Source organism: Anguilla rostrata, chromosome 10 (genome assembly GCF_018555375.3).
Source record: "Anguilla rostrata isolate EN2019 chromosome 10, ASM1855537v3, whole genome shotgun sequence".
Taxonomy (NCBI): Eukaryota; Metazoa; Chordata; class Actinopteri; order Anguilliformes; family Anguillidae; genus Anguilla; species Anguilla rostrata.
Window position 1 is genome coordinate 20,763,272 of NC_057942.1, and position 24,360 is coordinate 20,787,631.

A 24,360-nucleotide genomic window follows, 5' to 3' on the forward strand; every position below is an offset into this window, starting at 1 on the left:
TTAAAAACCCCAGGCTCACTGTTGAAAGCAATCAGAGGCAATCAGCGCAATTAAACAATTGACAATTATCGGCGCTGATTACCTCCAGCTGACAGTTGTGACGAAGGATCTGAGAGCCGCTCCTCTCACACTCTCTCTCTCTGCAGCCGACGCTCAAACCACGCCCACCCCACCACATACCCCCACCGCCCGACTTAGGCCGGGGAGCCCCCCCCCCCCTCCTGGGGGCGAGAGAGGAAGTCCGCCACGACCATCCGTGCACCCGGTCTATGGATCACCTTGAAAGCCAGATACCACCGAGTGATCCGGGCGTTGGTATCCTTCATGCGGTGGAGCCATTGTAGGGGGGCATGGTCCGAACAGAGGGTGAATGGGCGACCCAGAAGGTAATAACGGAGGGCTCCGACCGCCCACCGAATGGCGAGGCACTCTTTCTCCACCGTGCTGTGCTTCGCCTCCCGTTGTGACAGTTTTCAGCTAATGTACAGCACGGGGAGGTCGACTCCCTCCACCTGCTGGGTCAAAACCGCCCCCAGCCCTCTGTCCGACGCATCGGTCTGCAAAACAAAAGGGAGAGAGAAGTTAGGTGTGAACAAGAGCGGCTCCCCACAGAGAGCTTCTTTTACCCTCTCAAACGCCCGCTGGCACGGTTCCGTCCACTGGACCGGATCTGAGGCACCTTTTTGGGTTAAGTCAGTTAGGGGGCTGGTTAGCTCCGAAAATGCCAGGATGAATCTTCTGTAATAGCCGGCCAACCCCAAGAACCTCCTCACCTCTTTTTTAGGACAGGCCGCACCTGTCCACTTCCCAAGTGGTACCCCAAATACCGTACCTCCGCTCGGCCAATAGCACACTTCTTTGGGTTAGCCGTGAGCCCTGCCTGCCTTAAGGATTCGAGCACTGCCCCCACATGCTGCAAATGCTGCTCCCAACTGCTGCTATGGATAATGACGTCATCCAGATAGGCAGCAGCATATCCAGCATGTGGACGCAATACCCGATCCATTAGGCGCTGGAAGGTGGCCGGGGCTCCGAATAACCCAAACGGAAGTGTCCTGAATTGGTACAAACCATCTGGAGCGGAGAAAGCCATTTTTTCCTTAGATTTGGCAGATAATTACCAAATTACCCCCAGTTAATAGAGGGGGTAATTACCCCCAATTACCCCCTCTATTACCCCCAGCTCTAGCATTGCCTTTATCTCTGCCTGAACCAATTTCTTTTTGTGTTCCGGCAACCTATAGGGGCGGGTCCGCACCGTCACCCCCGGGGAAGTGTCAATGCGGTGGTGTATGAGGTGCGTGCGTCCTGGTATGGGGGAAAACACATCAGCAAAACGCTTTTGCAACAAGGCAAGGTCTGCTCTCTGATTCGGTGAGAGATGGTCATCTGAAAGGGTTGAGATCTGATTGGGTGAATTTGGTACCTCCGGCCCCAGCTCATCTCTCTCCTTATCCACCGTAACCAGAGAGACAGCCACCACCTCCTTCCACGCTTTCAGGAGATTGAGGTGATAAATCTGTTTTGCCCCCTCTCTATCAGTACGCTCTACCTCATAGTCAACCTCCCCCACTCGCCGTGTGACCGCAAAGGGCCCTTGCCACTTGGCGAGTAATTTAGAACTAGAGGTAGGGAGTAACACAAGAACTTTATCTCCCGGTGAAAATTGCCGTAGTTTAGCTCCTCTGTCGTAGTGCTGTTGCTGACGTGCCTGCGCCTCGAGCAAATTCTCCCGTGACAACTTACCCAATGTATGGAGTTTTGCTCGCAGGTCCAGCACGTATTGTAATTCATTTTTACTAGGACTCGGACCCTCCTCCCAGTTTTCTTTAACTAGGTCCAATATCCCCCGGGGTTTCCTACCGAACAGTAGTTCAAAGGGAGAAAATCCCGTGGAGGCCTGGGGAACCTCCCGCACTGCAAACACCAGAGGAGATAACCACTTATCCCAATTACGGCTATCCTCATGAACGAACTTCCGGATCATAGACTTCAACGTTCTATTAAAACGTTCAACCAGCCCATCCGTTTGGGGATGGTACACGCTGGTTCTAATAGATTGAATGCCCAATAACCCTTACAGCTCACGTAGTGTGCGTGACATAAACTGTGTGCCCTGGTCAGTCAGAATCTCTTTCGGGATTCCGACTCAGGAGATTATTTGAAACAATGCCTGCGCAACACTTTTTGCCGAAATGCTGCGCAAAGGAACTGCTTCGGGATACCTTGTCGCATAATCCACCAGAACTAACACGAAACGGTATCCCTGCGTGTTCCGATCAAATGGCCCGATGAGGTCCATCCTCACTCTCTCAAAAGGGACCTCCATTAGCGGAAGGGGGCGCAACTGCGCTTTTGGTTTAGCCGGGGAATTTACTAGTTGGCATTCAGGGCACGACGCACACCACCGACGCACGTCGGCCCAAATGCCCGGCCAATAGAAACGGGCCATTATCCGGTTCAGTGTTTTCTCATACCCTAAATGACCAGCCATGGGGTTAAAATGAGCCGTCTGAAAAACAATTTCCCGAGAGCTTTTAGGCACCAGCAATTGGGTGATTTCCTCATTAGTCTGTGTGTCACGACACACTCTGTATAACCTATCCCGAATTATTACAAAATACGGGTGAGTGAGTGTTGCATCAGGGCGCACCTGTTGACCATCAATGGACATCACGTGGTCAAAGGCAAAGCGTAGGGTGTCATCACGAGACTGCTTGAGTGGGAAATCCTCCATGGGGCGAAACACCGGTACCTGCGGAGTCTCCCCCGGAGGCTCCACTGGTGCCGGCTCCCCCTCTGCCGCGTCGGACGACCCTGCGTCACCGCTGACAGCAGCACACACATCACACAGCCCTACCCTTCGTGAACGCACCCCCCCTACCTTACCAGCTGCCTGGCGGAACCCCGGCCAATCAGTGCCTAAAATCAGAGGGTGCGAGAGGCGGGAGCTAACCGCAGCCTTTATTTTATGTTTTTTCCCTTGACACCGAATTTCCACTGAGACGATAGGGTACTCGTGTAAATCCCCATGCACACACCTTATAGATGCCCTTGATGCTTCTAACAACGCCTCGGGTCGAACCAGGCTTTGTCGAATCATGGTCTGCATAGCCCCTGAGTCCAACAGCGCCTGGTGTTCACTCCCTTGAATCCTTACCGGAATACAGTACGCTCCGTCTGGGTTGGGAGTGGAGGTGGGCGGGCCGACAACACGAACCACCTGCCCCACCTCCATGAGCGGGCACTCGCGGCGCAGGTGACCCGGTTGTCCGCACCGCCAACACCCCGGTCCGGGCGTCTGAGGAGCTCTCTGTGGGTCGAACCCCGCCGCCACTGAGCCTGGGGCTGGGGAAACAGAAAAAAAAGGGTTGTTGCGGGAAAATGAGGGGGTTTGGGCACGGGGAAGGGAGGAAGAAAGGGGGGGAGGAAGGGAACGAGGAAGGGCTCTCCTGCGCGGAGCCGAGTCTGCCCGTCCTTGCTGCTGCTGCTGCTGTGACTGGCTGCGGGGGTAGAGCGCCATGTGGTCCTCCGCCAGGGTGACGGCGGCCGCCAACCCGGTCGGCCGATGGCACCTCACCCAATTCGCCGTCTCCCCCGGGAGGCCATCGATAAAACGTTCAAGGGTCACCAGCTCCACCACCCCGTCGGCTGACCGGAGTTCCGGTCGCAGCCACCGACGCGCCATGTCCAGCAGTCGTATGCGAACGGCCGGTCCTCTCCTGCCAGGGCCGTCTCCCGGAACCGTCGCCGGTGCTCTTCCGGGCTGTATCCCAGGCGGTCTAGGACCGCCTTCTTCAGGTTGGCGTAGACCGCCCGCGCTGTGGGGGGTAAGCTGTGTGCAGCTTGTTGTGCTTCCCCAGTTAAGAGGGGCAGGAGGCGGACGACCCACTCCTCCTCCGGCCATTGACTCGCCCTCGCTGCCACCTCAAACCCCTCGAGGAATGCCTCCGCGTCGTCCTCCGGGGTCATCTTGGGCAGATGGAGAGCTACGGGGGGTCCGGTCTGTCGCTCTCGGGAGCTGGTTTCTCCCACAGCCGCCAGCTGCAGTAGAGCCTGAGTCTGGAGGGAGGTCTGTGCCCGCAGAGCCTCAAGTTGTTCGGCGTGCATCGCCGCCTGCCTCTCCTGCATCGCCGCCATCCCCTCCAGCATCCTCGCCAGTGCTACCATCGGTTGTGCCGTTTCCCCCTGCTCCTGGCTGTGCTCCATGTTGTCTCCTCTGTGTAATGTGTTTAAACTACGCCCCCGCACGGGCCACTACTGTGGCAAGTGAGTGCCACCCCTCCTGGTTAAAAACACACTCACGGGAGACAACCGTTTTCGTTATTAGCACTGCCGTGCTATTTTATTCAAACTCTCGTCTTTTTCAAACAATTCTTAAACTCAAAAAGGTTTCGTAGCCGTCTTGTCACCGGCACTCGTCCACCTCTCCGGCTTCCGGAGGCTCACTGTTGAAAGCAATCAGAGGCAATCAGCGCAATTAAACAATTGACAATTATCGGCGCTGATTACCTCCAGCTGACAGTTGTGACGAAGGATCCGAGAGCCGCTCCTCTCACACTCTCTCTCTCTGCAGCCGACGCTCAAACCACGCCCACCCCACCACACTTACCGTCATCAATAAGAATAAACTCTTAAAGCTAACTCATTTAGCAAGCAAACTCATTGGTATTCCCACCCCCAACTTATCCGATTGTGTCACCTCATCCCTGATCCGCAAAGCACTCACAATCACACATGACCCAGACCACCCACTCCACCAGCTCTTTACCCCCCTTCCTTCTGGCCGTAGGTATAGACTACACATGTGCAGAAAGGGCTGAAGCAAGAGCAAGAGCTTTGTTCCCAAAGCCATACGGGCTTTAAATAAGTAACCTCTTAAGTTACAAGTAATCCAGTCTGTGGTATGCAGAGAGTGTCAATCCATGCCTTCTGTCTCTGTTGTGTGACCCCCTGTAATTAAGTGTTCCTGTAAATCCTGTATTTTGTATAATTCTGTATGTCTTACCTGTTTTTGTTATGTATGCACCTATTGCGGAAAAGAATTTCCTCCTTGAGGACAAATAAACTATCTATCTATCTATCTATCTAATCATTGCAATATTAATAATTTATTGATTATATTTTTCCTAAACATAAATATTCTCAGTTAAATGTGCAGGGCGAGACATGGTGAAAAAGGGTCACTGACAATATAACGATTAGGAATTATTTGTTTAAGACTGGTTCATGTTTGATAGGCGTAGTAGTCCGACTCCTATCTTTTTGAAATTTAGGTTCCTAGGAGAGAACAGTAGAGTTTGCTCTGTAGGTAAGTTTTAGTCCTCAGTTTTACGATACAAATAAAGACTTATCCCCTAATTTACTAAGGCAGGCGCAAACCAGGTAGATTTAAAAATAATTTTTATGTTTGCGCCTAAATTAAAACATGCTTTCACTGGGCGGTAAATAATGTGATTAAATAAGCTGTTTTTCCTTTAGCACAGGGGTTCTCAGCCTTTTGTAGACCAACGACCCCCTATGGAAAGTTCAAGTCCCATACTGCCCCCCCCCCCCCAAAAAAAAAAATTTAATTATCAGCGCCAAATGTAGCTTATTGTTTGTTGATGTTCGTGATATTATGTTATTTTTTCTTTTAATAAAACAAGCCTACCTATGCTGTTTAATTTTCAGACAAGAACTTCATTTTAGCTATGTGTCATAACCCTTGGTTGCCACCAGAGGGCCACCAGAACATGACTTGTGTCTTGTCTAATCTTTCGTATTCAGTGCCTTACATTTTCTGGCTGTGGTCGTTGTAATTGTGCTTATTTTATTATAGTTTATTAAATAACTCTTCCTTGTTTATCCTGGTTCATACCTTTTGTTTCTCTGTTCACCTCAGTAGCCTACATCTCGTAACAATTTGGCATGCTCTTTTTATTTTGGGGAATATGCTGTGTTTTTCATTGATCAAACAAGCCTAGGCGATTGTATAGGAAAAAATGTTTTGGCCACAATAGCGGCAGCCTATAGCCCAGCAATTATTTCCTCATAAATATACGTATGAATTAGCCTACCGCTACAGACAATGACACACAAAAATGATACAGACCAGTCAAACGTGTTTCCCAACGGAAAGAGCAACAGTAAGAGGACGGCTGAAATATTAAAGGTTACATTTTTTACAAAATGTGTACTAAAAATGACCATTTGAAAAGTTAATGCCGGATCTAATCATTTTTACAAGACATAAGGGCACAAATTCAGAGGAACTAGTGGCCGCTTTGAGCAAAGCTCGTAAAAATGTATTTTTTTCACTTCGGTAAAGTTGGAAATATATTCACAGATTCGAACTTCTCGGATCAATAACTCATAAACGAAACGTTGTTAAAACACAAACAACGCCTGTTTAGTACCGTAGTAATGTAGACAATGAGCTACAACCTAATTTTAGCCAAAACGAGCCGTCCTCCGAGCTGGACAAATTACATAGGTCTCTGTGTACAGCCGGCTGTGAGACAGGGCGCAGGGACCGTCTAAAAAGTGAAACACCGAAAAGAGATACTACAAAAATATTCCATAACTCCAATCTTATACAGCATAGTGTCACCAAAATCACTTCACACACCAATGGTCTCCTCTTGGTTATACTACAACACTTAGTCTGGGAAAATGTGCAATTGCATAATTTTGGGGAATTTTTATCAGGAAAAAATACAAACATATTCAATAACTTCTCTCTTACACAGTGTAGTGTCACCAAAATCACTTCACACATCAAGATCCATTCTTCTTTATTGTTCAACTTGACCGCTCTCCCTTCTGTTATGTCATTTCCAGTTTGGCGTTTTTAGATGCGGAAGTAAAATTCTCTCACAAAAACGACTCCAGAAGTCACTATAGTGTAGTGTATATATAAATGCATTTTTTATGAAAATCTAGTTCCGACATCATTTTTCTACACATTGATCCAACCTGCTCTTTGATATGCTCTTTGAACATTAATACTGGGCAAACGCACCCCGCAATGGCCCCTCTCATCTATCGTGCCTCCAGCGTCCCCCTCATCTATCGTGCCTCCAGCGCCCCCTTGCAATCTCAGAACGCCCCCTGGGGGGCGGTACCGCCCCGTTCAGAAACCATACTTTAGTAAATCACAAATTTCTTTAAATCACGATGTTGGGCTCAGTGGTTGATGACTGTCAGCCATCGTCCATCGGCCCAACCCTAGACTGTATCTCCACCCCCACCTCCCTCATCCCTCTCCGCAGATGACTTTCTGGCCGCCTTTGAAGGAAGGCCCATCCAGTGAGCCCCCCAACCCCCCGGGACAAACCCGCAACCACACTGACCTCCTTTGAGATGCTGGAGGATTCCAATGTACTACAACTCATCACCTCTCATCGTGCAACCACCTGTCCACTTGACCCAATCCCATCTACAGCTCTCCAATCCATTTCCAGCAAGGTGCTTCCCTATCTGTCCTCCATTGTTAATTCCTCTCTCTCCTCTGGTCATGTTCCCTCTGATTTCAAGATGGCTCGTGTTACCCCACTTCTCAAAAAACCCACCTCAGAGCCCTCCGATGTAATGAATTATCGACTCGTATCACTTCTACCCTTTCTGTCCAAAACCCTTGAACGAGCAGTTCTTAAACACCTAACCTCTTTTCTCCATCAGAACAACCTGCTAGACCCTCACCAGTCTGGCTTCCGATCCCGGCACTCAACAGAGACTGTGCTCCTGGCTGTGATGGAGGCACTTGCCACTGCAAGAGCCTCACGCCTCTCCTCTGTCCTGATCCTTCTTGACCTGTCTGCAGCCTTTGACATGGTCAACCATAAAATACTCCTCTCCACCTTGGCTGGGATGGGCATCGCTGGGACTGCCCTGTCTTGGTTCGCTTCCTATCTTGCAGATAGGTCCTACCAGGTCACCTGGATGGGGTCTGCCTCTGCTACTCATCCCCTTGTTACGGGAGTGCCGCAGGGATCTGTACTGGGTCCTCTGCTGTTCTCCTTATACACCAAATCTCTTGGTTCAGTTATTAATTCACATGGCTTCTCCTATCATTGTTATGCAGATGACACGCAACTCTTCTTTTCTTTCCCCCCCTCGGCCACACAGGTCGATGATAAGATATCTTCCTGCCTGGCTGACATCTCCACCTGGATGGCCAGCCACCATTTGAAGCTCAGCCTCAACAAAACTGAGCTGCTCTTCTTCCCATGCAAGACCTCCTTACTACGTGAGCTCTCAATCACGGTTTATGGCACCACAGTGACTGCCTCTCACTCTGCCAAGAGCTTGGGGGTGGTCCTGGATGACCAACTGGACCTCAAGGAGCACATCAAGGCAACATCAAGGTCCTGCAGATTCTGTACAACATCAGAAGGATTCGACCATACCTGACGACGCACTCCACCCAACTGCTCATCCAGGCTACGGTGACCCTCTCGCCTTGATTACTGCAACTCTCTCCTTGCAAGCCTGCCAGCTTGTGCCATACAGCCACTACAGATGATTCAGAATGCCGCTGCCCGACTCATCTACAACCTTCCCAAATTCTCCCACGTCACTCCTCTGCTGCGATCACTCCACTGGCTACCGGTTGCTGCCAGGATCCGGTTCAAAGCCCTGACCCTTGCCTACACTGCCGCCAACAGGACAGCCCCTATCTACTTGCAGGACATGATTCGATCCTATGTCCCTGCTCGACCACTCCGGCAGCACGGCGCCTTGTAACCCCTCCCACCCGACCAAAGGGATCACAGAGCTTCTCCACCCTAGCTCCCCAGTGGTGGAACGAACTCCCTGTCCCTCTCAGAACCTCCCCCTCACTACCCATCTTCCGCCTTGGCCTGAAGACTCATCTCTTCAGACTATACCTAGACTAACCACCACCACACTGTATATTGCACTCTAAATCCCCCCCCCACCCCCTTTTTCATGACACTTGTTACATGTTGCCCCATCCCAGCACTTTTTGGTAATTTGTATTTGTCCTAATACTGTAGCTTATTCTTCTGCCTAGTTGGCATTGCAGAGGTTAGGTCTGAATAGTGTTCGCTGTGTGAACTTAACTGTGTTCTTGGCTAGAAATAGCTGTACAAAATAAGTATTATATCTTACTGAACCTGTGTTTAGTAGTTGTCTATGACCATGAAATTCACTTTTTATACGTCGCTTTGGATAAAAGTGTCTGCCAAATAAATGTAATGTAATGTAATGTAATCTTACCCGTGGACCTGTCAGAAGCAGCTTCGCCTCCCTGTCCTGAGGTGCCGCCAGAGGCCACAGCTCCGCTGCTCGGTCCAGCTGGAGCCTGCTGCCCAGTCACTTTGCCCAGAGAGCCCTTCAGAAGGGGCTCCCCTACAGAGCCACAGCGGGCCCTCCAGCTGACTGCCCCTGCTGCCAGCAGCAGCAGCCGCGGGCCCTCGGGATAAGTGGCTCCCATCGCCAGCAGCCAAAGCTGCGGGCCCTCTTGATGGGTGGCAATTGCTGCCTTCCCTGCCTTGTGGAGCTGCCAGAGACTTCCCCTCCACCGCCTCCTGTAGCGGCGAGCCCTCCAGAGGATCCCTTGCCGCCACCTCCTGATGCCGCGAGGCTCCCTGCAGATGAGGAGCCCCCACATCCTGCCACAGCAGGCCCTCCGGATGAGGAGCCCCTGCTGCCTCCTTTTGCTTTGAGTCCTCCTGAGGCTCCGTGTCCCCTGTCCTCTTCAGGCTTCCATCTAAAAGCTACCACCCCATTGCCAGCCCCATGAACGCACTCTAGACATGGAGGCCCTGCAGCTTGCTGTAACCGGCCTGCCAGCAGGGTCTCCCTTGCCATTTCAGACTGCTCCTCCTTTGTCGTTGCCAGGGGGGATAAATGTGGTGCCAGGGGGCAGCACCGGCCCTACAGACAGGTATGGCCATAGCTGTGGTTCATCAATTACATCAGCTGTGGCCTATTACCTAACTATGAGCTCAAAGAGGCTTGGCTCCCAGGCCTAGAGGAGAGGTGTTTGGGAGCTGGGGAATGCAGTGTGGTGGGTATGTGCCAGTGTTTTGTGGTTTTGGTTGCCAGTTTGGCCATTCCTTTTGTTCTTGACGATTTCTACTGTTTTAGTGTTTTGGGACAAATAAAAGGTAAGCCAACACTACTTTCATGTCACTTCCTGTCTATTCACCACGTGAGCAGTGGGCACCCCCAGCCCTACCTCACAACACACACCCAAAAAGGTGGTTTCAAAGGTGAGTTTTAATAACATTCATAATACACATTTTCTTAAAAACAATATATTTTAATAATAATATGCTCTGAGGAAACCTCCTGTTCAGATTAAACTCAATTCATTTTACATAATGCACAATATATAAAGTATAAAATTTTTATTCAGAATGCTTGTCTATATCCTCCTTCTACCACTCTGCCCTAATGCATTGCCTTCCTTCACATCGTCCCTGTAAAGCCATATGTTCTGTATCTTTTAATATGTCTTAGTTATCGACAGCATGCCCCTGACATTTAACTCATTTAAAAAAAAGTTCACAATACAAATGATTTTGTCGTAATTTTTTGATATAAGCATACAACTGTTTTATAAACAAAATATGCATATGGCCAGCATTTTTTATTTGTCTGGCAAACTGAAAACTAAGCGGTCACCAAAACTGTATAGCAGCAACTATGACCTCTAGCACTGATTGAGAGCACTACTTAATCCATTAATGTAATTATTTAAATAATATCATGAAATTATTGTTTATGAATTGGTTTAACTGGCAGGATGCAACATCTGAGCTATATTATGGAAATAGGTAGATAGCCTCAGGTTGCATTCCTGCTGGTGTTATATATAATGAACAAGCCTTAAATTCTTAAAAATATTCAGCTGCTTCTGCTCTTGGCTGTCAAACCCAAATTTTATTTTAAGATCAACTTCTGGTCACATTATTAATTGTGCTTATAATGGCTGATGTGGATTATCCAGCAAATAAAAAGTGAATGTTGCAAATTTTGATAACTAGGGCAGAACTAGAGGAGGTAATTGAAGTAGAATCTGTACTTTCTGGTGTACATACTCTCCTCCCTCCATAGAAGCTAGCTGGGATAGGACGATTCCAAGGCCCTGAAAGGGGTCCTCAAAAAATATTACAACAGAATTTTCTGGGGTGGTGGGGCCCAATGTGTTATCTTTTCTTCAGCCCAAAATCCCTGGCAGCACCCCTACTTACCTGTAAGGTGTGTGGATTGGCCAGTATGGTGGACAGAGTGAGTGAAATGCGCCAGCCAAATGAAACAATGTGCAAAAAAAAAAGTCATTGAATTTCCATGACAACATTACAACTTCCCTTGTTCACTTGTTAGTGGTTGTCATTCATTGGTCTGTGAAACGGCAGGTAGAAGACCTCAGCAGGGTCTAATGGCAGAGTACACACATTTAATCATAACGAAATGACTACTGTAAACCACAAAAGAGGAGAGTTGTACCTATGTAATCATAGAAATGCAGTTAGCCAGCATTAATACAGAACAGCATGTAAAAACAAGAGTAAGATCAGTTCACCCCTTGTTTTTCTCACTTATCATTTCTCAGGTCTCCTGTAAACCTCAGGACTGTAACTGCAGAAGCTATTCCCAGCAGGCAATACTGTCCCATGCTGTACATGTCAGTTTTGCAATGTGGAAAATACAAAAGAAGGCTAATGCTTGCTGGCTCCTGTTCAATTGCTTCACAATTAGAATTCTTTGGCACAAACAACTGACAACATATGCCATAAAAGTGCACCTTTGCATTAAAACCTTTTATTAATATAAAGATTTCACAAGCTTTAGAAATATATTTGATTATATGCTTTTTTTTGTACATTTTAATACAGTGCAGTAAACCAGCATTTCTGAGTATGCAGCGGGAGAGTAGTGCTTGCTTAATCTTTTTTTTTTACGTTTGGACTGCGTGAACACAAGACGTGGCTACCTTGGTATATTCTCTTCCTGTAACACCTGACAACAGTATTAGCTTTAAGCAGGACTGGTCAGGAAATACTGGACACAATTTTCCTCCAGACCAAATAAAAGGGATGACGTCCCCTTGGCTGGCCCACATTAGTTCAACTATTTTGATTTCCCGTCATCCTCCTCCTCTAAAAGTGCGGAGCGGATGCCCAACTTATTTAGTTCTTCCACGAGGTCCCCGTTCTGATGCATCTGAAGAAGGATGTCGCAGCCGCCCACAAATTCCCCGTTGAAGAAGACTTGCGGGATTGTTGGCCAGTTGGAGAAGGCTTTCACCCCTAACAGACACAGTAAGGGGTGGTAGCAAGTTAACGTAAAGCAGCCATTCGTGTGCACCCAACAAACTCAAATTATGCTCTTGTATTTACCTATACAAAGTTGACACGCAACATTACATTTTATGCGTTACTGATAACACAAAACGAGTTAATATTGCCAAATATGGTAACAAATACGCCACGCGCCTATATAGTACCAGCTTTGATATTACGAGTACGATGTACATTTTACCTTGTAGAGTGAACAAATGGACAGAAATTCAAGTGGTTTCGTAGAACTGAGTGGAGACAATAGGTAATACTTAAAATGGTTTGAAAACCCAGCACCCACCCATCAGCGTTTCTTCTGTAATCTATCTTGTTGACGCCTATAAATCCAGCTGCACTTCACTGATAACATAACTAACGTTAGCTTCGTAGCTAACGTTAAAGGATGGGCCAACTTCAATTTATGGCCGGGTGGCAGGAATTTATAAATGTAGCTAACATTGCAATCTAGCAACAGGTTTACCACATGACTGCAAGCCAACGAGCCTAGCTAGCTATCTGGACGTTTGTGAAGTAGCTACTTCGCCAACGTTAACTAACTCGCAGGTCAGCTCCTTTGCTATCGATAGCAAAATCCAAACTAGAAGCTAAAATTAGTTGCCAAGATAATGTACATTTGTGACCTTAACTTATTTTATTTAACCTTTATTTAACCAGGAAAACCACACTGAGATCGAAATCTCTTTTGCAAGGGGGACCTGCCATAAAACACAGCTACACAAAACAGTAGACAAAGGAGTTATAAACATCAAATGAATAGTAAAACTTTTAAATTTACAATTAATTCTGTAGTTATAACTAGCAAGGAACCAGCTACGGTTATATGAGAAACACGAAAGGCAGCCAACTGGTTCGCTAAGTAATCCAGGTAAATTAGACTAACGTTAGCAAATAGGTCTAGTGAAAAACAATGCTATGCTTGCTAGTGTTACTGACCTTCCCTGAGGTCCTGGTCGTCCAACACGTTGTATGCACCGTACTTGTCCACTCCATGCATCCTTAGGATCTGGACTACAGCGTTGCTGAAGCCGCACATGGGCTGGGCAGGCGTCCCTTTCATAAACACAACTACCTTGTCCTTCTTTACCATCTCTGCAAAGTCCTTCTTCTTCCCGGCAGCAGCACACAGTAATCTGGTTGAGGAATAAGACACATGCCCATCAATTCGCAACCCTGTCCAGCAGACAGATCCCACCCGCAAACACCTTATTGTTGAGCTGACTAGCGTGTTCATTACGGCCCTCTGCCTGCAGTTAATCGCTGAAAAACTATGATAATTCGGTTGTATATTTTCAGTAAATACCGATATGTAACAGATACACGCAGACCGGGGTCATGCTAAACTGGAAACAGACAAGGAAATGCAGGTCATTTCCGAACACATGCTTCACTCCTGTTCCCTCATTGGTTTATAAATAAATCAATCATTTCTTGATGACGAATTTAAACCAATGGGTTAAACGAATAACAAATGGATTCCTTGTAAGCAGTTATTAGCAGATAACAATAGCAGATTGTGTTGTTTATATCTACGCATATAGCGGTCTCCTATTTTCATTTTTAGAAAACCTTAACCAAAAAGTAATAAAAAAAAAAATATATATCCCGTATGGCGTCAGTAATGCATGGCGTCATTTCCGTTAAAAACACTATTTAAACATGGCGCTTAACGCCAGGTATTTTGTTTGCTGTTACGTAAATGTATCATTGTTAATGTTAAACAAAACAAAAGTTTGACTTTAATCTGCGCAGTCTTTAATCTACTCTGCCCCACGGTGCAGATGGTGCTTTCAGTAGGCCTACGTTGTTACTCATCTTTTTGGGTTTACTGAACGACCCGACTAACCTGCCATCGATTGAAAGTCTGGCTTGCCACGCAGGTACTATTTTGTTATCCAATTAATTTATCGATCGTGGTATCACTTGTACACTTGCAGTCCTGCATTGTTGTCCATGCGAGGCAATTCGTTTGGATCGAATCAGGATTGCATAAACTAGATGAAAGAAGCTAAGGCGTGACTACTTGAGTTACTGTAGTTTCACGTGCGATGTTCTTTTGACAGTAACCTTTACGGCCTGTTTCCACGGCGGTGGCGGACTGTCGTGTACCGTGACCTATCGAAAAACAGGCAGATTAAAGTTTTGAGCAGCAAGATATTGCTTTTGGTAGCAAGATTAACCAAACGCACTTGAAGCTGCCACATACGTTTCTGTTCAACTTGAAGTTTAAAATTCATTCTCTGATCGCTTTCTCTCTTTTGCAGGAAAGTTTTTTCTTTCTCAGAAGTAGTTGGCCGAAGAGAAGCTCACGTTGTTGCATTGGGGTGACAATTTACTTAAGATTACTGTGTCTTTACTGTTTTAATTCACATATGTGTATATATTCACGTTGTTTCTCTTCAAGCTAAGCAACAGCCACTCTTGAATATTGAACGAGCAACATACTGGTTAGCCTGATCCCTGTGGTGATGCACTGCCCTATTGCCAGCAGCAAATACATTACCTCTTAAGGTTGCAGTGTGCAATTTAACTTTGATTCCTTGTCTTCATATCTGAATGTAATTGAAATGCCGTGCTAGGAAAAGGAAGAATTGTAAATGGGACTGTTGAAAATGAGTCGCAAGTTTGAATATTTTACAATTTACTCGATTAGACAGCCACACGAAGATAGCCTACTTTTTAAAATTAGATGAGACAAAATACTTCCTTTCTGTCTTTTGGTCTTTATTTATGCTTTGGTGGTCGGTAAGATTTTTTTGCTTTTAGTTACTGAAAACAATAAATTGCCTTAATGTGTGGTTTCCTTTAATGACCTGCAGAATGGTTCTTATGTTGTGGACACCAAGCCTCTAACCTTGGTGCTCTATTAATCAGTCAAGATTTATTTTAATCTTAAATTTAAGCTGCTTGTGTACGGAAAGGAATTTATTTCTTGTAGTGTTCTTAAATCTGAAAATGTTTCTGTATCACTAGCTGTTTTACTTGAGGATTTATGTGAAAATGAAGTTTTAAAAAAAGTCTGTTGTATTGGTGATTTTTTTTTTTTTCTTTTTCTCTCCCCCATTTGTAGTCTTCAATGTCACCAATAGTTGGAATTTCTGCAAAGGAATTTCATCTTCATGTTATTTTGGGTTGTAATTTTGGTATTGAAGCATTGGCACTAGAACTGGGAGGCTTTCCTAGCTTTACTGTGGAATCAAATATTATGGTTTCAGTTTTCCCAAATCTATGGAAAATTAGCTGATTATTGGATAATATGTCACTTGGGGTGTTTTCTGTTCAAAGCTTTGTTCTTATGAGAGATAGTATTACAAAATTCTGCAAAAGAGGAGGCTGATATTACTATGGCAGGAAAATGAAGACCCAGAATACTTCCCTGGGAAACTCCACTACTAATTTAATCAGTCTGAGATTCCCATACAGCATCTGGTATCTGATGGTAAGGATTTCAAACTAAAATTGATTTACTATTGAACCCCAGGGCTTTGCATTTGTATCACAGGCTTTTCCAGCTCACGATCCACTATACCACAAAACTTACTACTGACCAGTTAAAATATGCATGTATTTTAAGAGCACGTTTCCATAAAACTGTACTGAAACCTGTGCAGAAAAAAATTTCCCCCCAGTTTTAAGTTTCAGTTGGTTCATAATTACATTCCCTGAATGCACGAAGTGATTTCAAATGTTTGACCAGGAATGTTTGATAGGATTGACTTGGGATGGCGCGTTGCTTTGATTTGTATGATGCCTTACCTTTGAATAAAGCATTATCATTACTCCCCAATGCACCGATGTCCTTGATTTATTATTACAATGCGCGTATCGTGCGTTTCATATTCACGAACATGAACGACCGGGTTCTGTCGATAATCAGGCAGCTGAACTTGGAACATTTATCACCCAACAGACCAGGCCAATCCATTTCTCTAGGGATGCACTGGTAATGTCTTACACAGGTCTCTTGTAGGTTAGATCAAAAAGATTCTCTACTGTACAAACAGTTTATCGCAGTGTCTGAACTCAGTTCCTAAATTTAAATTCAGGGCGGAACGTCTTCGCCAAATCTAGCTGCAACGCAGAACGCAGTTTTCAGAACGATTGCTGTCCCTATTCTGTAGATGCAACATTTAAAAAAAGAAAATAAATTTGTATCGTGGAATGCCCTTGTCGGGAGTTTTGGAAAACCTAACGCGCATGCATAAGACCAGGAACGAAAATTACGACAGGTAGTAACCTAAATTCTTTTTACGTAGGTTTACCTTTCTTCATTTTATGGTTTTTGTGAGTATACGCATGTGTCTCTGGGTGGGCTACATTTTTGGCTACAATGTATTTTGAGTTTCTCCAAATAGGCGATTGGCTTTAACATCTCAAATCATTGCCTCCGTCGCATTCTGCATTATTAGGCTATACGATTAATTTATGTGCCTATAATGTTAACGTTGAGTTACATGTACCATTTGTAGGCTACCTACACAATTCATACACTCATTGCATTTTGTATTTTCTGTTTTGTTTTTTTAGAAAAAAAGTTTTTTACAGTCTTGAAATGGTTTAAAGCGATTAACCAGTTATCGTTTCTTAAAATTGTCATAACAGAGTAACAAAAAGAGCCAAACTGAGTTATTTCTTTTAAATGAATATGAACATGTCAACGTATAGTCACGAATGCTGCATGTAGCTTATAATAAGATGAACTTTATCTTTTTTTGAACTTTGAAACTGAACTGTCAAATAAGGCGCGTGTCCGTTTATGTTGACATGATGCCGAAAATAATTTCATGAGATGAACTGGATATATATCTGGTAGCCTAGTATGTGGTATCTGTGCTCGACGGAGTATCATCTTGCACGTTGTTTATCACGAAATTGAAACTCGGAATTCAGGTTGCAGATATTTGGCTGTCAACCTAGCTCTTTTAAATGTAAAGTATCATCTGAAGAAAAACACGTTTTCAACGTACAATAATTCCTAGTTACTCACATATACAAAGCACTGTCTGGAAGTCATTAAGCCTTTCAAAATCTAGGCCTGAAACTTGAAGTACTGATATCAAAATTAGGCCAAGTTACAAGAAACATTATTTACTGTCTTAGCGCACACAAATTAAACATTCCGCATTCCAGAGCAGTGCTGCGACCCAATGTTTCCTAAATTATATCAAGTAAAAGTGCATGTGTCACATCAAAGTGTCAAATGGCATTTATTATTAGAATAATCAGCAATTCACCTGTTACACCGTTTTAAAAAAATGACTGCACGATTTGTTTGAACAATCGTCTGCATCCAGTGCTCTGCGTGTATGAGAAGCATATCATGAATAAAATGGTTTTGTTTGAAAAATGTGTTCCCAAATACAATAGTTTATCCGTTTACATTGTATAATAAATTATACTATTGTACTTAGTTGGAAAAACTTTATTTAACCAACAAGCCTAGTAGCCTACATTAATGTGGCAAACGAATGTCTGGATAGGTTTGTAAGACTTAATATTTATTGCATTGGCCTAAATATTTCAACATTTCTATATGAATTTATTTATTCCTCCTTTCTGTCATGTGAATCATTGAATGTTTCTTGGTATAAATGTCTGTAAATGTGAATATTATATGCTGCAGGGAAAATATCATGAGGATGATGAAATATTCTATGTATGTTTGTATGTACAGTATCTACAGTATTTTACAGCACAATTGTAGGAGAGCTTGTACATTTTGTAAAATGAACTTGACATGCAGGTATAAACATATCCTTTAAGGTGTGTCAATGTTCATCAGCTGTTTAAGACATTTATGGAAATGATTTCTTCTTCCATGCGTACATTTTTTTTGTTTGTGAAAATTTAATGTAACACATAAAAGTTTGAATGATCACAATTCGTTCAGATGATAAGATGAAAAAACACAGGGGCGTGTTACTTGAAATAATGGAAACATTGGGTAGCAGGCAGCATTGCTTTGGAATACGGCATCTTTAATTTGTGTCAGCTAAGAGCCAATATTGTTTCATGTAACTTAATTCTTTTAGTGACAGGCCTAGATTTTGCCAAGTCTTAATAACTTATAGACAGTGCTTCGTATGTGTGAGTAACATGGCATTTTTGTATGCTGAAAACGTGTTTCTCTTCAGTTATCATTTATTTTTGTATTGCGTTTGTTATAACTGATAACAGTAATGCATATAAACATTATATGCATTACTGTTATGAGAGGCATGCATACACATACAGTTGAGGCCAAAAGTTTACATATATCTAGGCTAAAGACATTCAAACTTAATTTTTCACAAGTCCACACATTTCATGTTACCTTACATTTCCTGTGTTAAGTCAATTAGGTTATCTACTTTATTTCCATAAGAGGTTATTTCAAAATAATAGATAAGAGACAGATTTATTTCAGCTTTTATGTACTATATCAGATGTTCAGTGGGTCAAAAGTTTACATACACTTTATTAGTATTTGGTGGCATTACCTTTTATTTGCTTAACTTGAATCAAACGCTTGGGGTAGCCTTCCACAAGCTTCTCACAATACTTTGCCGGAATTTTTGCCCATTCCTCCTGAGAGAACTGGTGTAACTCAGTCAGACATGCTTTTTCAGCTCAGCCCACAGATTTTCTATGGGATTCAGAGCTTTGTGATGGCCACTCCAATACTTTCACTCTGTTGTCTTTAAGCCATTTTGTTACAACTTTGGAGGTATGCTTAGGATCATTGTCCTGCTGCAAGTCCCAGTTGGTACCCGCATGGTAGCTAATTGGCTATAACAGGCTGGCACCATCAGAAACCCAACCCAAATCCCCTTGAAAAGCACTTTATTTAGTCACTCTTTTGACAGGTATCTGACGAGCATTTCTTTATAAAATGATCATGTCCTTCAGTTTCAGCTCCCGAGTTCTGATGCTAGCTGACCTTACAGTTTGACCAGGAAATCTATAGCTAACATTTGTGACAAATAGACACTTGACATTGGACAGTAGCATACATTCACATATTTCCCAGCAATCTTTGCATGTCAACATTTATTTTCATTTTTATTTCACCTTTATTTCACCAGGAACGTCATTAAGAACAAATTCTTATTTACAATGGCGCCCTGGCAAGCGACAAAAGCCACTTAAAGTTACAATCTCAAAGATTTCAGTTTCGTTCTCTTTGGCGGTACCAATGGCAAGAAGCGGTAATTGCAGGTGTGTTTTTGGACCTCACTTCCCATAGATCCAACCGGATCCAACCAGTGTCACCTGTGTAACGTCAGTTGGCACCTGGGCCACGCCAACTATTACACTTATCATTTACTGAATAAAAAATGGTTGTTCTACAAGTAACGTTATGTACAAACATTAGGCTAACTTAAGCTGTCTTTACACTGCCGAGCTGGGTTAAAATGCTGTAGCAGACCTGGGGTAGAATTAGTGATGATAAATTTCCACAAACGTTCTTTATCCACCGTTTGCTCGGTATGAACATCTTTACACTGCAGAGAAGAATTTGCGGGATTCGCTGTGGCTCATGCAATTATGTATCTCGTGCATCATCATTGTGAATGATTGTTGTGTGATATTTTTGAAACAACTGCCTTGTTTCTGGTTTTGCTAGGTAAACTGTTCAAGAATAAAGCTAAGCTGGGTGTTAAATTAGCAATCAGAATAAGAAGAATAAAACAAAAACAAAGGAGATTTTATCAAAAAAGGGCATCAAGGCTGAAGGAACGTATGAGGAAGTGATATAAAATAATAACAACTCTAATCCATACTGCCATATTCTTTTATTTAGTTTTCTCCGGCTTTACACAGAAATCACCTATACCCCAGCTTATATATTGATGAACTTGATGGCAATGTAAATAACGGTAATGTTAAGGCCAGTTAAGATCAATGATTCGCAACGAGACGAAACGGTTTTAGAATGTTGCAGAGAAAATTGCAGCGGTGTGAACTGATTAGTTGTAGAGCGTCTGAAGCCGTTGTCTGGGGTCTCAAAAGACCCACATTGTCAAATGACCAAGTGCAGTTTAGAACGTTTACAATCAGACATCTTGGAATTTTGCAAGTTGCATCCAGTCTCATTGCGAATCATTGATCTGAACTGGCCTTTAGTTAGCTACATTGCAACGTTGCAACAAGGTAGCATTGCATTCGAGAGACGGTTTGCGAGGTTGGTACCAGTCGGTAGCGCTAGCCAGCGTTTTTTCTAATTGTTAGCTGACATTAGATTGTGTTAAATACATTAGCTAGCTAGCTAATGCAACGTTACCTGATATACTGTGCACAACGTTGTCTAAACTAATGCCTTTATTGACATGGTCCGGTAGCTAGCGTTAGCTGTGCAAATAGCTATGTAATTTAGTAACGTTACATTGTCATCAAATGTAATACTAAATCTACATCAACAAATAATATGACCTCTCATGTTACACAAAAACCTTTTAGGGTTCCATAACACCCCCCAACCCCCCACCATCTCTGGCGGACCAACCATTGATGGGTGATGAAAAATCACTAAATATGCGCCGCTTGTGATTTTTTCCTGGGAATGTCGCCACAGACAACCAGTTCTTTAATCAGAAATTATTATTAATAATAATAATAATAATAATAATAATAATAATAATAATAATAATATAAATTAATAGAATAATAGGCTCAATCACCATTGTGTTGCCTAATTCGCCGATAGATAGTGACTTAACAGACATTTATTTTAATGAAAATCTTAGAGATTATTACTTTAACACACACCCCCTCCCTGCAGTCTTATCTACAACTACACCCCCCACCCTTGACATAATGGACAATACTGTCTATCTGGGCATTCATAAAAATATTATTTCACAACTAAAAAATCGTATTCCGTCATAGCAACAAGATAAACCCGACAATAGCCCTAAGATATGCCCATACAGCATTGAAAACGCTGCTCACTGAATAATGAAATAAACGAGAAAAAGTTCTAAAAAATGATACCATGTCATTCTACAGTCAATATCTGGGACTAAATATTAAATAAATATACAACCTTACCGTTGGTTTTATGTGTAGAGGTGTCCCTTTTGCGACTGCTTGGTCATGTATTGTCTTGGACAATCCCTTTGTGAAATATACGCGCATTTGTGATGCCTGGGTATCTTCCAAAATGGCTGTGCGTAATACCACGTAATATGGCGTTGTCGCCCTTTTTAGTACAGTCTGGCTTGATTAACAATTCATTTATTTAGTAGGTGAGAATAGCCTATAAGCTTTCTAACGATGTACATGTCTAATTTTGCTTTTGGAATAGCGTTTTATAGGTCAGCATAACGGGAAATTTTCTTATCATCGCATTCAATTGCACATTCACTCTGTGGTAGCAGTAAAACAAAGACGCTGCTAACGAAACGTTGTGAACTATTTTTCGGAATTTCTTGGAAAATACTATTACTATTGAGGACTTCTGAGCATAGCTAAGCCATATTTTTGCTGATAGACCTAGCTGACATCGTTTTCTGGTGTAAGACAGGAACGGATAGAACTATATCTGTCAGGGTTTCGGGGGAGTTGGACCCAGGCGCAGAGTGAAACACAATATCATTGATGTCCTGTCCCTGTCTCTGTCTCTATCTACTGAACACAGGTAAGATTTCATCATTGCTATGTAAGTATTACTGCTCAAAATACTTCGGTTATATACGTTATTTTTGAAATTGAGTGTCTTTAAATAGGTTAGTGGTATTATTTAATGTGGATATTTCACACTGTAATGTTAGCGTTAGTTAGTAGTGTAATAGTTTTTGTGATACGTGCAACAGTGATGAAATGTGGTGGACGGTGAAAACTGTTTTCATATCGTCCCATCCCCATACAAGAAAACATACGAGAGTAGAGAGTATAGAAATACATACAATAGTTAACTATTACACATTTAGGACGCTTTACGCCGCTTTACTCCTCCCATAACTCCCCCTTCCTTCACGGGTCTGTTGTGTAATGGAGAAGCGCAACAGACAACACGGCACGGGTAGGATACGAATGCTTGCCATCCTGTACCGTGCTGTGCTGGTCAATGGAGAAGCGCCATTAGAGACTAGAGGGAGGTAGGGAGGGGTGGGGAGAGGTGCAACCTGAAGAGCTGAATCTTCATTCGTCGCTTGAAGGTGATCAGGGTTTCAGCTGTTCTGACCTCAATGGGTAGGTCATCCCACAATCGTGGAGCCAGAACAGACAGGAGACGTGACCAGGAAGCGCAAGTGCAAAGATGGGGAGGTGCCAGTCGTCCTGAGGTAGCAGAACGGAAGGGTCTGGCTGGCATGTAGGGTTTGAAGATCTTATGGAGGTATGCTGGGGCTGACCCCTTGACTGCCTGGTATGCTAGGACCAATGTTTTGAATTTGATGCGAGCCATAACAGGCAGCCAGTGGAGGGTTCGGAGCAGGGGGGTGACGTGGGAGTGTCTGGTGAGGTTGAAGACCAGACAAGTTGCAGCATTCTGGATGAGTTGCAGGGGTCTGATGGCAAATGCCGGAAGGCCAGCCAGAAGAGTGTTGCAGTAGTCCAGGCGGGACAGTAACATTGCTTGGACTAGGAGCTGGGTTGAGTAGGTGGTGAGAAAGGGACGGATTCTCCGGATGTTGTACAGGAAGAATCTGCACGCCCGGCTTACCACTGTGATGTTCTTGGAGAGGGACAGCCTGTTGTCCATCACCACTCCAAGATTCTTAGCGTAGGGTGATGACGTCACTCAGGTGTTCCCTAGGGAAATGGAGAAATCAAGGAGGGGAGAGGTTAGAGCAGGAATGAAGATTAGCTCTGTCTTACCTGTGTTGAGCTTTAGGTGGTGATTGTCCATCCAGCTCTGGATGTCCCTCAAGCAAGTGGAGATGCGAGCAAAGACCTGTGTGTCCGATGGGGAGAAGGAGAGAAAGAGTTATGTGTCGTCAGCATAGCAGTGATAAGACAAACTGTGGGCAGAGATTACAGGGCCAAGGGATCTAGTGTACAGGGAGAAGAGAAGGGGACCAAGGACTGAGCCCTGGGGAACTCCCGTGGCAAGGGGACGAGGCGGCCATACTCTACCAGCCTAGGCAACCTGGAAGGAGCGACGAGAGTGGTAGGACTCAATCCAGTCAAGGGCTGTGCCGCAGATCCCTGTTGCTGCCAGGGAGGACAGGAGGATGGAGTGCTCAACAGTGTCGAAGGCAGCCGAGAGATCTAACAGAATCAGGAGGAGAGGGAGGCTGCTTGTGCAGCATGAAGTGACTCACTGACAGAGAGGAGTGTAGTCTCTGTTGAGTGGCCAGGCCTGAAGGACTGGTGGGGGTCAAGCAGGTTATTGAGAAGAAAGCAGAGAGTTGATTAGATGCAACTCGTTCAAGCGTTTTGGATAAAAAAGGAAGGAGAGATACCGGGCGGTAGTTCTGGATGACGGAGGGGTCTAGAGTGGGCTTCTTCAGCAGCAGGGTGATGTGGGCCCTCTTGAAGGATGAGGGGAAACATCCAGAAGACAAGGAGGAGTTCATGAGGGAGGTGACAAATGGGAGGATACATGAGCGCTAAGGGGTTAAAGGATAGTCATCCTATAACATAGTTACATTTTCATGAGAAGTAAAATTAAAACGAGAGAAAACAAGAATTTAAACATCCAGAGTCTGAGTTTATATGCCAATGAACGATTTTTAATGGTCTCTTCACATTTACATAAGATAAAAAGATAATATATTCACATAAAAAATGCGTATTTGAGCATCCTTTGCACCGTGTTGAGATCAACTACGTGACCTTAATAGTGTATACCAGTGCTGTACAATTTTCTGAATTTTCTGTCATGTCAGTGATGCATATTATAACCTACAATAAATGATATAAAATTATATATATATATATATATATATATAGTATATGTAATTATTAGCAATATCCGAGAAAACAAGACTTCTGCTCCCAGGCATTCATCTTATTGTTCTCTGACACACACACACATATATATGTATATATATATATATATATATGAGGGGCCAAACAGGAAATATTTAATGAAGTCTGATATATATACATCATTCTTGATATA

The 24,360-nt window shown here is 44.0% G+C and overlaps 4 protein-coding genes, 1 long non-coding RNA gene and 1 other non-coding gene across 16 annotated transcripts in view; 3 read left to right on the plus strand and 3 right to left on the minus strand.

Annotated features, from left to right (window-relative positions):
- Positions 1-24,360, minus strand: part of LOC135233747 (uncharacterized) — a 789,909-nt gene that overhangs the window by 350,949 nt on the left and 414,600 nt on the right. The window lies entirely within an intron of this gene.
- LOC135233745 (zinc finger protein 444-like) lies at positions 300-11,603 on the minus strand. 2 transcript variants are annotated; one of them, XM_064297592.1, is made up of 2 exons: positions 3,161-5,538; positions 300-557 (listed from the first exon to the last, which is right to left on the minus strand). In XM_064297592.1, the coding sequence occupies exons 1-2, from the start codon at positions 3,905-3,907 to the stop codon at positions 474-476; spliced, it is 831 nt and encodes a 276-aa protein (XP_064153662.1). In that variant the 5' UTR covers positions 3,908-5,538; the 3' UTR covers positions 300-473. The 2 variants fall into 2 exon arrangements, with proteins under 2 accessions (XP_064153662.1, XP_064153661.1); XM_064297591.1 differs by lacking the exon at positions 300-557 and adding an exon at positions 9,223-11,603 and having other exon boundaries at positions 1,191-4,448.
- glrx5 (glutaredoxin 5 homolog (S. cerevisiae)) lies at positions 11,756-13,694 on the minus strand. Its single transcript, XM_064297631.1, has 2 exons — positions 13,248-13,694; positions 11,756-12,263 (listed from the first exon to the last, which is right to left on the minus strand). Exons 1-2 carry the CDS (start codon positions 13,543-13,545, stop codon positions 12,085-12,087), a joined length of 477 nt encoding a protein of 158 aa, XP_064153701.1. The 5' UTR covers positions 13,546-13,694; the 3' UTR covers positions 11,756-12,084.
- On the plus strand, positions 13,701-16,098 carry LOC135233765 (uncharacterized). Its single transcript, XR_010323921.1, has 2 exons — positions 13,701-14,191; positions 14,576-16,098. It is a non-coding gene; the product is annotated as an uncharacterized LOC135233765 (long non-coding RNA).
- LOC135233819 (small Cajal body-specific RNA 13) lies at positions 14,240-14,517 on the plus strand. Its single transcript, XR_010323953.1, has one exon. It is a non-coding gene; the product is annotated as a small Cajal body-specific RNA 13 (non-coding RNA).
- Positions 16,235-24,360, plus strand: part of LOC135233732 (nesprin-3-like) — an 81,562-nt gene continuing 73,436 nt past the window's right edge. For all 4 annotated transcript variants that reach the window (XM_064297534.1, XM_064297533.1, XM_064297536.1 and 1 more), the window contains exon 1: positions 16,235-16,540. Coding sequence is in view for 3 of the 4 variants with exons in the window: in XM_064297533.1 (XP_064153603.1) it covers positions 16,473-16,540 (68 nt within the window). In the remaining variant the exon portion in view is untranslated. The remainder of the gene's footprint in view (positions 16,541-24,360) is intronic.

Coding starts and splice junctions, on each gene's coding strand:
- LOC135233745 (XM_064297591.1), bottom strand. CDS start 3,907: ATGGCCGGAGGAGGAGTGGGTCGTCCGCCTCCTGCCCCTCTTAACTGG.
- glrx5 (XM_064297631.1), bottom strand. CDS start 13,545: ATGAACACGCTAGTCAGCTCAACAATAAGGTGTTTGCGGGTGGGATCT. Junction 12,264..13,247: donor CGACCAGGACCTCAGGGAAG/GTCAGTAACACT, acceptor TGTGTCTGTTAG/GGGTGAAAGCCTTCTCCAAC.